Genomic DNA, 12,543 nt, shown 5'->3' with positions numbered 1-12,543 from the left:
CATTAATTATTTAAGTAAACTTTAATAAGCATCAAAAAAATATGTTCTTTATTTTGTAATACATTTTCCTAAAATATCTAATTAGATTCTATCCTAGAATATGTAACCATTTTTTCATGGAATATAATCGATGTTGTTTTTATACCTTCATGTTGAATACGAGTAAAGCCAGTTAGTATTGCAGGATTTAAATTTAATTACTACGCATACAATGTTAGTTTCACGGTCCGTTCATTTTCTTTTATTAATACAACTCAATTATCATCAATTTTATTAACTTAATCTAAAACCTTTTAAGACAAGTAAAATAAGATTTATACAACTCGAAATAAAGATGAATTCATTAACGAAATTGTATTAAGGTCCATCATCATCCCCACTGAGGGGTTTGGTGCCTTCCTTAAAGTAAGGGTAACTAGGCCATAGTTGACTTCACACATATCTTTATATTCCAATATGTGCATATTGCATCATCTTTACCGTAAGAACGTCTTATTCTACTTATTACATTTAAAAATCGAACAACAGTAACAGCGGTAGAATTCTGTTTATTACCTCAGGAACTTCTCCTAATTCACGTAATGGACCACGTCTATAATGAGTTTTTCCGTCACCGCTGTCATCCCCGTGTTTGATATAATATCTATATGCAGCTATAAAAGTGTAATAACACTAATGGGATTCGCATGTCTTTATTTATTTACTGCCTCGTAAAGGTACGTTAATTTATTGAGGCGTGGTTTTGTTTTAATTTCACCCGCGTTGACAATGGGTGTCTGTTAAGCATGTATTCCGTGAAAGTGAGTTAAAATAATTAGAATTAATATTTTATTAAAATATCAAATAATTCTGACGCCTCGAATTAAGTTATAAAATTAAATTCAGCGTTCTATAAATCCATTTTTTTCAAAATTGTGTTTCATAAAAATGTTTTTGAACAAAGAGTTTTAACTTTTTGTAGCGTAACTTTTTACAACGATCAATTTAAAAGAAAATGTATAAGCGATCTTTAATATATTTTCTTTTTCGTTTACTCTCATTATCCGTATGAAGCTGGACCCGTCATTGTGATCGGAAAAAAGTCGCACAATCGATTTCAATGACGGCCCGAGGCAAAAAATGTGAAGTTTCCAACTCAGCGTCTTGTCATCTCAGTTTTATGCCTTATACTGTCCTGGCTTTTTATGTCACCCGAGCCCAGGGAATAAGTAAAAAACCTATACATTGTTCGCAATCGTTTACAAACAAAGATACGAAAAAAATGTTGCCTACCCCGAAAAACGAAGCCACTAAAGTCGCGTCATAATATATATCGCTTACGGAGCCACCAAGTAAAGTGTGAAATATACAGTCCTGTGATATTTATACGATTTTTATTTGTATTATTTATTCAAGAGGCACGTTTTGTCTTTCGAGACAAAAGGTAAGGCCACGGCTTCTTTTTCGTCGATATCTGCATTCATTTTGGTCGTCTTAGGATGTATAAATAATGCATTATCACGCACAGGCTAAGGGTCAAAGAGAATATTATTCACACATATGATACCATCGGAGTGCAAACAAAAAGTAATCGCGGGACAGTCAATATTTAAATAAATAATTCCGGCCACAAATGCCGTTAATGGAATCCAATTGTCATTAAAAGATGTTACTATATTAACCACTACTACTTATTATTTTGTTTATCTTTGAAATAATAGTTCAATGTTATTAAAATTAATCGTAAATATTTACCTCCGAAGATTAAATTCTGTTTAAAACTGAATAAACAACAAAATGTAAAGGTAAAAGCGAGCGATGAATAAGCCAACGACGCGTCTTGCTTAATTAGAATGCAAATTTAATAGCAGAGAGATTTACATGTCAATAGGTTCCTAAATAACGCAATCTGAGGCACAAAGGATTCGGGATTGTAGTGGCTGCTTACTAGCTTTGGCGTATTGATCTCTGAGCGGAGCTTCCACAGCCATGAATGCGAGAAACAAGTACATAATTAATTAATGTAATTAAGACGGGGAAATACAGCAAAACAAAAGGCTTTCTACCTAACCTCTAAAGGTTAGGTAGAAAGATAAAAGAAGAAAGACGAAGATGTTAGTTATTAAGCTACATTTTGACGTACATAAGAAGTATATAGAAATAAAGATTTTTCTTGCTATTGCATTTTTGACCTTAATTATAGTGCCAAATTTTGCCATCAAATCTTTTGCGATGTTTGTTGGACATTTTTATCACATTACAAAGTGAGTGTGAAATTAAAAGTTATATGATATTATGAACGTTTTAATTTTTAGGACCATACTGAGAATTTCATAGTTGTAGCAAAGTTTTACCTCCCGGTTTAGAGTTGTTAGTTTATGTTTAACGTGAGACCCACGACCGCGATTTGTAGCGTTAACGATGTCAGGATAGGAGTCGACCCTGTGTTGTGAATTAGACACTACATAATCCGCGCCCAATTGCCCATTATCTGGCCCAGCGCCGGCACAATTAGAGTTTTTGATCCTCCCCTCGTCCCGCACCTCAGGCTACATATTCGAGATGTTAATTAAGGCCTTGGAAGCCTTACCTTCGTTACGTGTATTGATAACATTCGACGTAGGAGTTTCGCCTTTGTTTTCGACTCCCAAATTTTAGTTTTAGCACGCAGCCAGCTGGTATTTTGTAATGAACCCGACAAAACTTTGTCTAATGAACATAAAATTAGCATCTTTGTGTCTACTATCTTAGATAGAATGAGATCTTAGAAATAAAATAATACCAACGTATTTTGATGAAATTTTACACAGATGTGGAACATAGTCAGAAGAACATAAGGGCTACCTAATTTTTCTTTGATTCCGAGGTGACAAAGTTGCCTACAAAAGCTACTTATAAATAATTCCTTAATATTACTGTACAGTGTGAGAGAAACATTACGTTAATATCATTAAGAAGTTGTAGAGAGTCAATAGTTGATACAAATGTCATAAAAAAAATTCAACGACCTATCTTGCTGGTAGTACTTCGTTCTACAACTCTTCTACAATGTATGTTAATAGTTACATCTTAAATAATTATATAGGTAACAACGCAGAACATGAAGAACAAACAAGGCTGAGAGTTGATAGAGACAGCGGTGGGTGGTGCTGTTTGCGTTGCAATCCATTACCATAATTAACTGCAAACATTACCTTGCAGCGGTGACAAGTTCAAACATCGCGGTATCGGTGAAAATTGCCTGCAAATAATATCTATTTGAATGCAGTGTTTGTGTTCGTCGTACTTCCGAACGTGTTTAAATCGGGAGCGGGTAATAAAATGACGCTTTTTGAAAAGGTATTGTTTAATTTCTATTTGTAAATATTGATGGCACTGAATCTTCTTTGCTTAAGACTATTTAACACCAACATCTAAACTACTCCAATTGTTCAGGGTATTTAACGGTATATAAGTTTTTTTCAAGTGTCTTGCTTGTAATTCAAAACAGCAACAGATCTTTTACTATGTAGTCAGATCGTATATTTAAAAAAAAAATTCCATTATCGGTTGTGAGGGTTCGGATAAAATTAAATGTAAAAAGTGTAACAATTTTTAATTTTATTAGTTTATCGCATTTTAGTATATTTACAGGGTGAAGATTTAAAATCTAACTTAAGCAGCATTTTATCGGCTTCAGTTTATTTTAATGAGTAAATAAATATCTGCAGCAAATACAGCAGTGATACCGAATACGATGCTATTAAAGGCTCTGGTGAAGTTTTAATGAACGTTTAATCGGAACAGGTTCAATAAATTTTATGTAAACACCGGGTTCAATCCGGGAAACTCATATCGGAGTTAGAATAACGAAAAGCGATGCCTCAACAGAAAATGTTGCAAAGTTGTTAACTTTGTTCCGATTAATTTTGCTGTGACAAATTAAGACAAACAATTTAATTTCACTTGCATTAATTTAAACACTATAATATTTTACGAAACTCAACACTATCTCACGCTTATGCTTAAAAAGTCGGCACAGCACAAACGTCTTATCTGCATTAATTTCCTTACGCATATTGTATGTACTCATTACAAATTCGACTAATGCAAGTAACCAATAAAAGGAATCGACTAAAATACAATGAACAAACACTTCATAGGATTATAATACAGAACAGAAGTAGGTGAGGTGGCATCGATTGGAATACATCGACGTCACGAGTGTCCCACTGAACCGATTCTGCTTAATCAACGCCCCGGCTCAAACTATTGGAACTATTCGAGGTGATTGAAGCGAGAACTCGAGTTGACGAGCAATCTTCCAGTAATATCCTTCGCGAGAACTCAATTACAACATGCGAGCGCCTTTAATTTCCTCGTGTAGTGCAAGTTTGTGCCTTCCAGTTCACAGTGACGCTTTGTTACTGTTCTTTGTCTATGACATTTGCAAGCGTTTCAACGCGATTGTCGGTGATTGAAAATTCCCTTCAGTAGCTTGCTTGGCATATTGTATCTTGTCGAAAAATGTAATGAATCTCTATTTTTTTTATTTCTCAACTTTCTTTGTCATGTTTGTTTTAGTTTCTTAGTCTGCTGTAGAATCTCTTATATTTACATTGGTTGTAGTATTTACGTGAGCAAATCTCATATACAAATGAGATAAAGTAACAATAAGCTTTCTCCCCAGCCACAATAAAACATAAAATCGGGAAGGGAACTTTATGTGATATTCGATAAGATCAGTTAAAAGAAATTAAGATTATTATCTTTCACTACCCCAATTTATATCAGGCATTATATTGTTAGTAAATCTAATAGAATTATCATAATTTTGCACAAAATGTTATTCCATATCCAGTCATTTACCCATATAAGATTTAGTGTTCCATTTGATTCATTAATTAAAAAAAAAATTAGAAACTGTAAACAAAAGAATAGCTCACATAGAAAAAAATGTTTTGCACATAAAATAAATCAATAAGTTACGATATTACAAATTTCAAACTTAACTGAAAATTATTACTCGACACAATTCCTTGCTGCCACTTGGAGGCTCACGAACACCCTCATAGTTATTAGCAATAAAATATTAACGTTATCATGAAGTACAATCTTCCATTCGAATAGATTCGATTCTAATGCAGCCGCGCGTTGTCTGCGGCGCTGCCGATTCCTGATATCGATGCGTTATTATATAGCCTTTGGGTATTAATCATGATGTTTATAGCATCATATCGTAGAATACGCAATTGCATTTTTTTATCGTGACCCAATTTTGTATTCTATCTAAATAATATTAACCCTCATCATGCCAAACATTAAATAAAAACACTGATTATAATTTGCTAGATTTTTTTAGCTACGGTTTAATTTAACTAAAATATGATTCCTAGTCCTTAATTTCTTTTCCTCGTAAAAGCTGCATTTTCTATAAAGGAAGCTAAATTAAAACAAACCAAATCCAACGTTACCGTTACTAAATCTTAGAAAATTCGTTCCAAAGCTAGTATACTATTTGAATAGAACACGCAACGGACCGTTGTCGCAGAGATACATAGCGCTGTATAGAAACAAGCCGCAGGTGTCGATTAGCGCAGATCTTTCCACTCGATAGTTGCACGCAATTCTCCAAACGTTTCTCATAGGAGATTAAACAGTCGAATACCATAGAACGAATAGTCAAAGGCAATAATGATCAAATAGAACTGATTGCGTTCTTTAATATTAGTGACTAGAAAACAAAAGAGTGTACTAATTAATGAAAAACAGAAGAATGAGATAAATCTTCCGCCCAAAAACTCAAATAAAAAAATAAAATGTTTCTGATTTATGAATGAACCCTTTGCGAAAAAGTTTTTTTTTCATCATGTGCCATTACAAATGCCAGATTTATTTATTCTAAATTGTATTTTAAAATAATTTGAATAATATTATGCCGTGGTAATGAAATAAATACATTTGAACGTTGGAATCTATTCCTACCATCTCATGCGAGTTGGCTCTTCCTGATAAATGGTGGCGATGCGTTAATATCCGCGCAGATAAACACTGCAGAACAGGACTTTCTCGCTTCGTGTATATCAAGTGTAGCTTGATTACTGATATCGTTGAAATTTGCGCAAAATCCTTTATATTTTAATTATGTAAGCGACGAACTGGCCTTCAACCTAATAATATATTTTACCTTAATATATGAAAGTTGCTCTTTTTCATTGTCATTTAGAAGTCTTTTAAAATAAAAAAATGTAAATCAACAAATTATTTAAAAGCAATTTTAAAACACCTAAGGATTATTAATTATTAATAGACATTTTATTTAAAAATAGATATCAAAACATTTTTTCTAAAGAAAGCTTTAAAATTTTAAAACACAGAATTCTCAAAACTACATATAAAATTAGAAAAAAGGATAGACCTTTGAAATGGAAAGGGCTACTAATGAGAAGGGATGATACGATATCGTGAGTGTAACATCATCAGTAGTCGGGGCACGTTCTGTCCAGGCTGTCGCACGGAAGGCAGACATTGGGAAAAAATACGGGGGTAAGTTTCCCCAAAGTGAGGGAAGTCATTTATCAAGCTAGCGCTAAGAACTCTCGACATCGAGAACTTTTGATACAGGGTGCTCCAAAAGACATTAATAATAAGGATATCATGATGCTTCAAATGTTTTTCGCTTGTAGGCGTCGTGTTTTATCACTTAAGTAAGGAAACTTATCTCTTAGGCTAGAGCTTTTTACTCTATCATTGTTGACAAAAAGTTTGTTCGTGGCAATAAAGGAAAATATTATGATTGTGTTTGTTAACTACCTATATCTTTTTGATCAGTTATCTACAAAAAAAAATAAGCGTTCTATTATATTATAATGTAATGTAAGTTGTGAATTTCAAACTTTATAATTTTATTTGTTACGAAAAACCCTAAACCTTTCATCTACAACTTTACTAATGAGACATACCAACAGTTACCATATTGTACATAATGGTTTTACTAAAATGTAAATAGTCAAATATCTAAAGTAAGATATTCAAGTCTTATTGGTACTTGTTTCTAAACTTTAAAGTAAGTAGCAAACTTGTAGTTAGACTATAAACGATTTTACGTGTCGAACAAGGAAATCAAATTATCAACTTTCGCCAGCATACCTCGTCCCTACCAGTTCGCACGAGGTACGGGAATCTATTTGGAAACTGGTGCAATGTGTTTTGAGAATTCCACGTATAGTTTCTAAGTAACGGCATGGCCTCATGACACTTAAGTAGCTTTATTGAGTACTTTCCACGAAATATGCGAGCTGAAAAGGTTCAAAAAGCTTTGAAGTGCCATATGCATATATATGCAGAACCTCTAGCTTTTGATTTGTATTATCGATATAGTTAGATCTATTGAGAAAAATACTCAAAAAACATCAGTACACCCATAACATGTAGTGCCAATTTACCATGAACCAAATCTATCTATTGGTGTCCCTTTACAATATGTGAAGTAAAAATGAAGCGCCCATTAGCTATTCATGGTACTGTTAAATATATCTTCCTCGTATTCGTTAAAGCTCTTATTGTAATTCACGTTACTTTTCCTTAGCCGATACGCGGTGGCTCGATTAAGAAAACATTACATAATTGTGCGAGAGCGTCCGAGCGCGCAAGTGGCGCCATGCGAGCGAACGCGTAACTATGTTGGTGCGATAGGGTGCGGGGGGCGTGTAACCAAGTGGGGCGGCTAGAGGCGCACCACTCTCACTAAAAAGCCGGGCGGCTTCGACAGTTGCGCTCTAACCATGCTGCGTGAGGCACGTTACTGCCTCCTCTCTAACGCCGCATATACTCGTTCGCGGCGCGCGATGTAAACATTGACCGGTCGAGTAAAGAACTAACGTATTATCGTTCCACAAAGTGCAAAGTGACTTGAAGTATAATCCAAATAAAAGTAACATTACAAATGTGTTTTAAAAATGAATCATTTCCTAACTCTTTTGTTTATAATATTAAGTGTTAAATCGACATTAACTTCGCGAGGTGTGGACAATTGTATTCCCGCGAGAAGTGATAAGGGAGCATCGTTGTGTCATGTACGAACTCTCGATACCAGTGGATCCAGCTTAGTTACAGCTTCGGAGTATACAAAGCGGCTTACAATAGAATGTAACCAGCTGTTGTTTTTTGAAAGTTCGCTCGAAGCAAACTATTTTCAAAGATTTTCAACACTCGCTGAACTATCTCTTCAGAACTGCAAACTTCTCAAAATACCGGGGAACGCGTTCGAAGGATTACGTGAGTTGAAAAAGTTGTCGATTCGATCAAAAAACTACGATTGGAGCCCGAATAAAAACTTAGAACTCTCTTTGGGAACCTTCAACGGGTTAAAGGAATTACAGATTCTTGATTTGGGAAAGAATAATTTGAAATCTGTACCCTCGGATGTTTTCTGTCCCCTAGGAAACTTGCAAGTACTAAACATAACTTTTAATAAGATAAAAAGTATAGACCGAATTGGCTTTGGAAAAAATTGCGGTTCCGGATTAAGAAGTTTGGATTTAAGTTATAATGAGCTCAAGTCATTAAGCGAAGAAAGTGAATTTGCAGGACTTCGAAGACTTGAGGAGTTGAGACTTCAGCATAATAATATAACAGACATCTCAGGTGACATATTTAATGGATTTCCTACACTCAGAATATTAAATATTTCCTTTAACTATCTCCAATCTATACCTGAAGGAACTTTTACAAATACAAAAGAATTAAGAGAAATCTATTTAAACGATAATCAACTGTATGAATTGGCCAGAGGCGTCTTTCATCGATTGGACCAACTGCTTGTTTTAGATTTATCCAATAATCAACTTTCAAGTGCCCACGTTGATGGCGGCACATTCGTTGGTCTTATAAGATTAATTATTCTTAATTTATCTAATAATGGCTTGACAAGAATAGACGGTAAAACATTTAAAGATTTATTCTTTTTGCAGATTTTAGATTTAAGAAATAATTCTATTGGTTATATTGAAGAGAATACTTTCCTCCCTCTGTACAATTTGCATACATTAAATTTAGCGGAAAATCGCTTGCATACTATTGACGAGTTCCTTTTTAATGGGTTGTTTGTTTTAAGTAAATTAAATTTAAATAACAATTTGTTAATAAACATTCATGCTAAATCGTTTAAAAATTGTTCGGATTTAAAAGAGTTAGATTTAAGTTCGAATCAGCTTACCAAAGTCCCTTCTGCAGTTTGGGAGTTATCAATGTTGAAAACACTTGACATAGGCGAGAATTTAATAAGCGAAATTAAAAATGGTACTTTTAAAAATTTAGATCAATTAACTGGATTAAGACTTATTGATAATCAAATCGGAAACATAAGCGTTGGTATGTTTTGGGATTTGCCAAGTTTGCAAGTTTTAAATTTAGCTAAAAATAAAATACAATCCGTTGAAAGAGGTACATTTGAACGCAATAAGCAATTAGAAGCTATTAGATTAGACGGTAACTTTATATCCGATATAAATGGCGTGTTTTCAGCATTGATGAGCTTACTTTGGCTTAATTTGTCAGAAAATCACTTAATTTGGTTTGATTATGCATTTATACCGGCTAACTTGAAATGGCTAGATGTACATGGAAATTTTATTGAACATTTAGGTAACTATTATAAACTTCAAGATCAAATTCGCATAAAGACGTTGGATGTCAGTCATAATCGTATTGCAGAAATATCCCCTTTGGCAATTCCCAACAGTGTCGAACTGTTATTCATTAACAATAATCATATAAACAATATTCATGTGAACACTTTCGTAGAGAAACGTAATCTCACTAGAGTTGACATTTACGCTAATGAAATAACTCATTTAGATATTAACAGTCTTCGCATATATCCTGTCCCTTTAAATAAGTCGTTACCAGAGTTCTATATTGGGGGAAATCCGTTTGATTGTGATTGCTCAATGGAATGGCTGCCGATGATAAACAATATGACGGCAATGAGGCAGCATCCCAGAATAATGGATCTCGAAAATGTCTTATGTAAAATGACACATACCAGAGGAGTTTCCCATATACCACTCAGTAATTTAAAATCGACTGATTTCTTATGCACTTATGAAACTCATTGCTTTACCTTATGTCACTGTTGCGATTACGTAGCTTGCGACTGCCAAATGACCTGCCCGTATAACTGTTCCTGTTATCATGATCCAACATGGCATACGAATGTCGTTGATTGTTCGAGCCAGCAGGCGAATGAAATACCAGAAAAAATACCAATGGATGCTACTGAAGTCTACTTGGATGGAAATGACTTTAAAGAATTGCAAAATTATGCATTCATCGGAAGGAAAAATATGAGATCGCTTTATGTTAATTCAAGTAACGTCGAGAACTTACATAATAGGACGTTTGCTGGCTTATCATCGCTTATTATATTGCACCTCGGAAATAATAAACTGAAATATTTAAATGGGAATGAGTTTGAACATCTTACACAACTCAAAGAATTATATTTACAAGACAATTTCATAAGTTACGCAGATAATAAAACTTTTGCTTCGTTACACTTCTTAGAAATTTTGAGATTAGATGGCAATAGACTAATTGAATTTTCAATTTGGAGCTTGAGTGTTAATCTAAATTTGCATTCAGTCGCATTAGGTAATAATATGTGGTCCTGTAAATGTAGATATTTACAAAAGTTTACAGCCTTTTTGTCTGAAAATACCGCTACAGTGAAAGATATAAAAGATTTATGGTGTTGGAATTTAAACAATGGATCGCCACAAAAACGAGAACTTAATCTGAACGGCACTATTTGCAGTGATTATTACGCCGGAGATTCGGTTATAGATAAAATGTTAGTTTCTAATTACATGCCCATGCTAGTAACTACATTCACTGGATTTATGCTTATTATGTTAGTGACGTTAACAATATTCATATTCAGAGATTCAATTCGCATATGGCTTTATACTAGCTGCGGTGTAAGATTATTACCTCTCACCGGAGCGTACGATGACAATGACAAATTGTACGACGCGTATGTATGTTATAGCCCAAAAGACGACGATTTTGTCATACAAACGTTGGCTGCTGAATTAGAAAATGGAAATACCTCGTATCACCTATGCTTGCATTACCGAGATATTCCGAGGCAAGGGGCTGCTTACATACAATATGCATTACCACTACCGGAAGCAGCAGAAGCGTCGAAGCGAATAATACTTGTTTTGACACGAAATTTTATAGAAACCGAATGGTCACGTTTCGAATTTCGACAAGCTTTACATGACTTGTTAAAACCAAGAATTTATACTTTAATTATAATAGAAGATCCTGCAGTTATACCGGATGCTCTTTGCGATGCGGAGTTAAGGCCGTATTTAAAAACAGCTTCAAGAATAAGATTAGGTCAGAATAAATTTTGGGCAAGTCTCCGATTGGCTATGCCAGTTAAGAAGCGAAAATCTAAATCTTCAAGTTACAAGAATAATTTGAATTCCTATACTATGAGAAGTGGTGTACATAATGGGACTATGAGATCATTTTCGTTTACAGAAAAAACGAGAGATCATGTTAATGGTACAACATCTAATCCGGAATTTTTAGAAAGTCATATGCAGCAAGCACAAAGAGTGTACGGCCTGAATGGTAGACCTCCATCAGATCATATTTATACTTCTATCGATTCCGATTATTCTTCTCTGGAATTAGGAGGTAATAACTTAAATCGGAGGAGGGATTTGAGACTTTGGCCACCTCCTCCTCCCATAGTTGACAATCAACGCTCAGGCCAAGCTTATTTAGTCTAGTCTTCAATTATAAGCTTTCATGTATTTCTTTTTATAAATAACTGTTTAGTGAATGCTTCTTGTGTAAATTATATTGACTGCAACGCGCGCTTACCAAATAACTAAGATTATGGTCTATTTTTGTATTTCTAGCCATTTCAAACGGCATTAATTTCATAATATTGTTGTAAATACATTCTATAAGACTGCTGTAGTATATGTGAATTTGTATATAATTTGTAAATAAATGTCCATAGGAGTCACAAGTATACCTATTTATATACTTTAATAAAGCCATTGTGATAATTTTTGCATAAAACCTTTCTTTCATTTATCCCTATTTCATTTAGCTTGTTTTTTAATATGACTAAAAAAAATATTGAAACAGCGTTAGAATTTCATGTCACTAGTTAATTGTTTTTTTTTTATTTAGTAAAGATTTTTACTATACTGAATGATTTAAAAATTTACTGTTGAATTAACATTAGTTGCTATTTTACGACATATTCAGGGTTTGATACCCGTTTGCCCTTTAAGTTTTAAATAACTTAACTTTTAAAAAACTTATTAAAGTTTACTCCTGATATATAGAAATATTACTACTATCAAATAAATTAATTTAGCCTTAACATTGTTAAGTGTATTTATACAAGTAGAGGTCAATTAATGGATTCCTAACTTGAAAGTAAACCTGAATATCATATAATTTAACAAACAAGGAAAAGGAACAGGTAAGCTTTTGGAATTTGTGTTTTTTTTTCAGAGACTCGTCTTTTAAATGTTATCAGACAAAATTATA

The 12,543-nt window shown here is 33.7% G+C and overlaps 1 protein-coding gene across 1 annotated transcript; it reads left to right on the top strand.

Moving 5' to 3' along the window:
• The first annotated feature begins 7,720 nt into the window (after positions 1-7,720).
• LOC106105795 (slit homolog 3 protein-like) lies at positions 7,721-12,035 on the top strand. The gene has a single exon (XM_013286244.1). The coding sequence runs from the start codon at positions 7,917-7,919 to the stop codon at positions 11,763-11,765; it is 3,849 nt and encodes a 1,282-aa protein (XP_013141698.1). The 5' UTR covers positions 7,721-7,916; the 3' UTR covers positions 11,766-12,035.
• Positions 12,036-12,543: the final 508 nt, after the last annotated feature.

The sequence above is a fragment of the Papilio polytes genome, unplaced genomic scaffold (genome assembly GCF_000836215.1).
Source record: "Papilio polytes unplaced genomic scaffold, Ppol_1.0 DF822733.1, whole genome shotgun sequence".
In the NCBI taxonomy this organism is placed as follows: Eukaryota; Metazoa; Arthropoda; class Insecta; order Lepidoptera; family Papilionidae; genus Papilio; species Papilio polytes.
The sequence above is the reverse complement of the archived record's forward strand: the minus strand, read 5'-3'. Positions and strand labels throughout refer to the sequence as shown.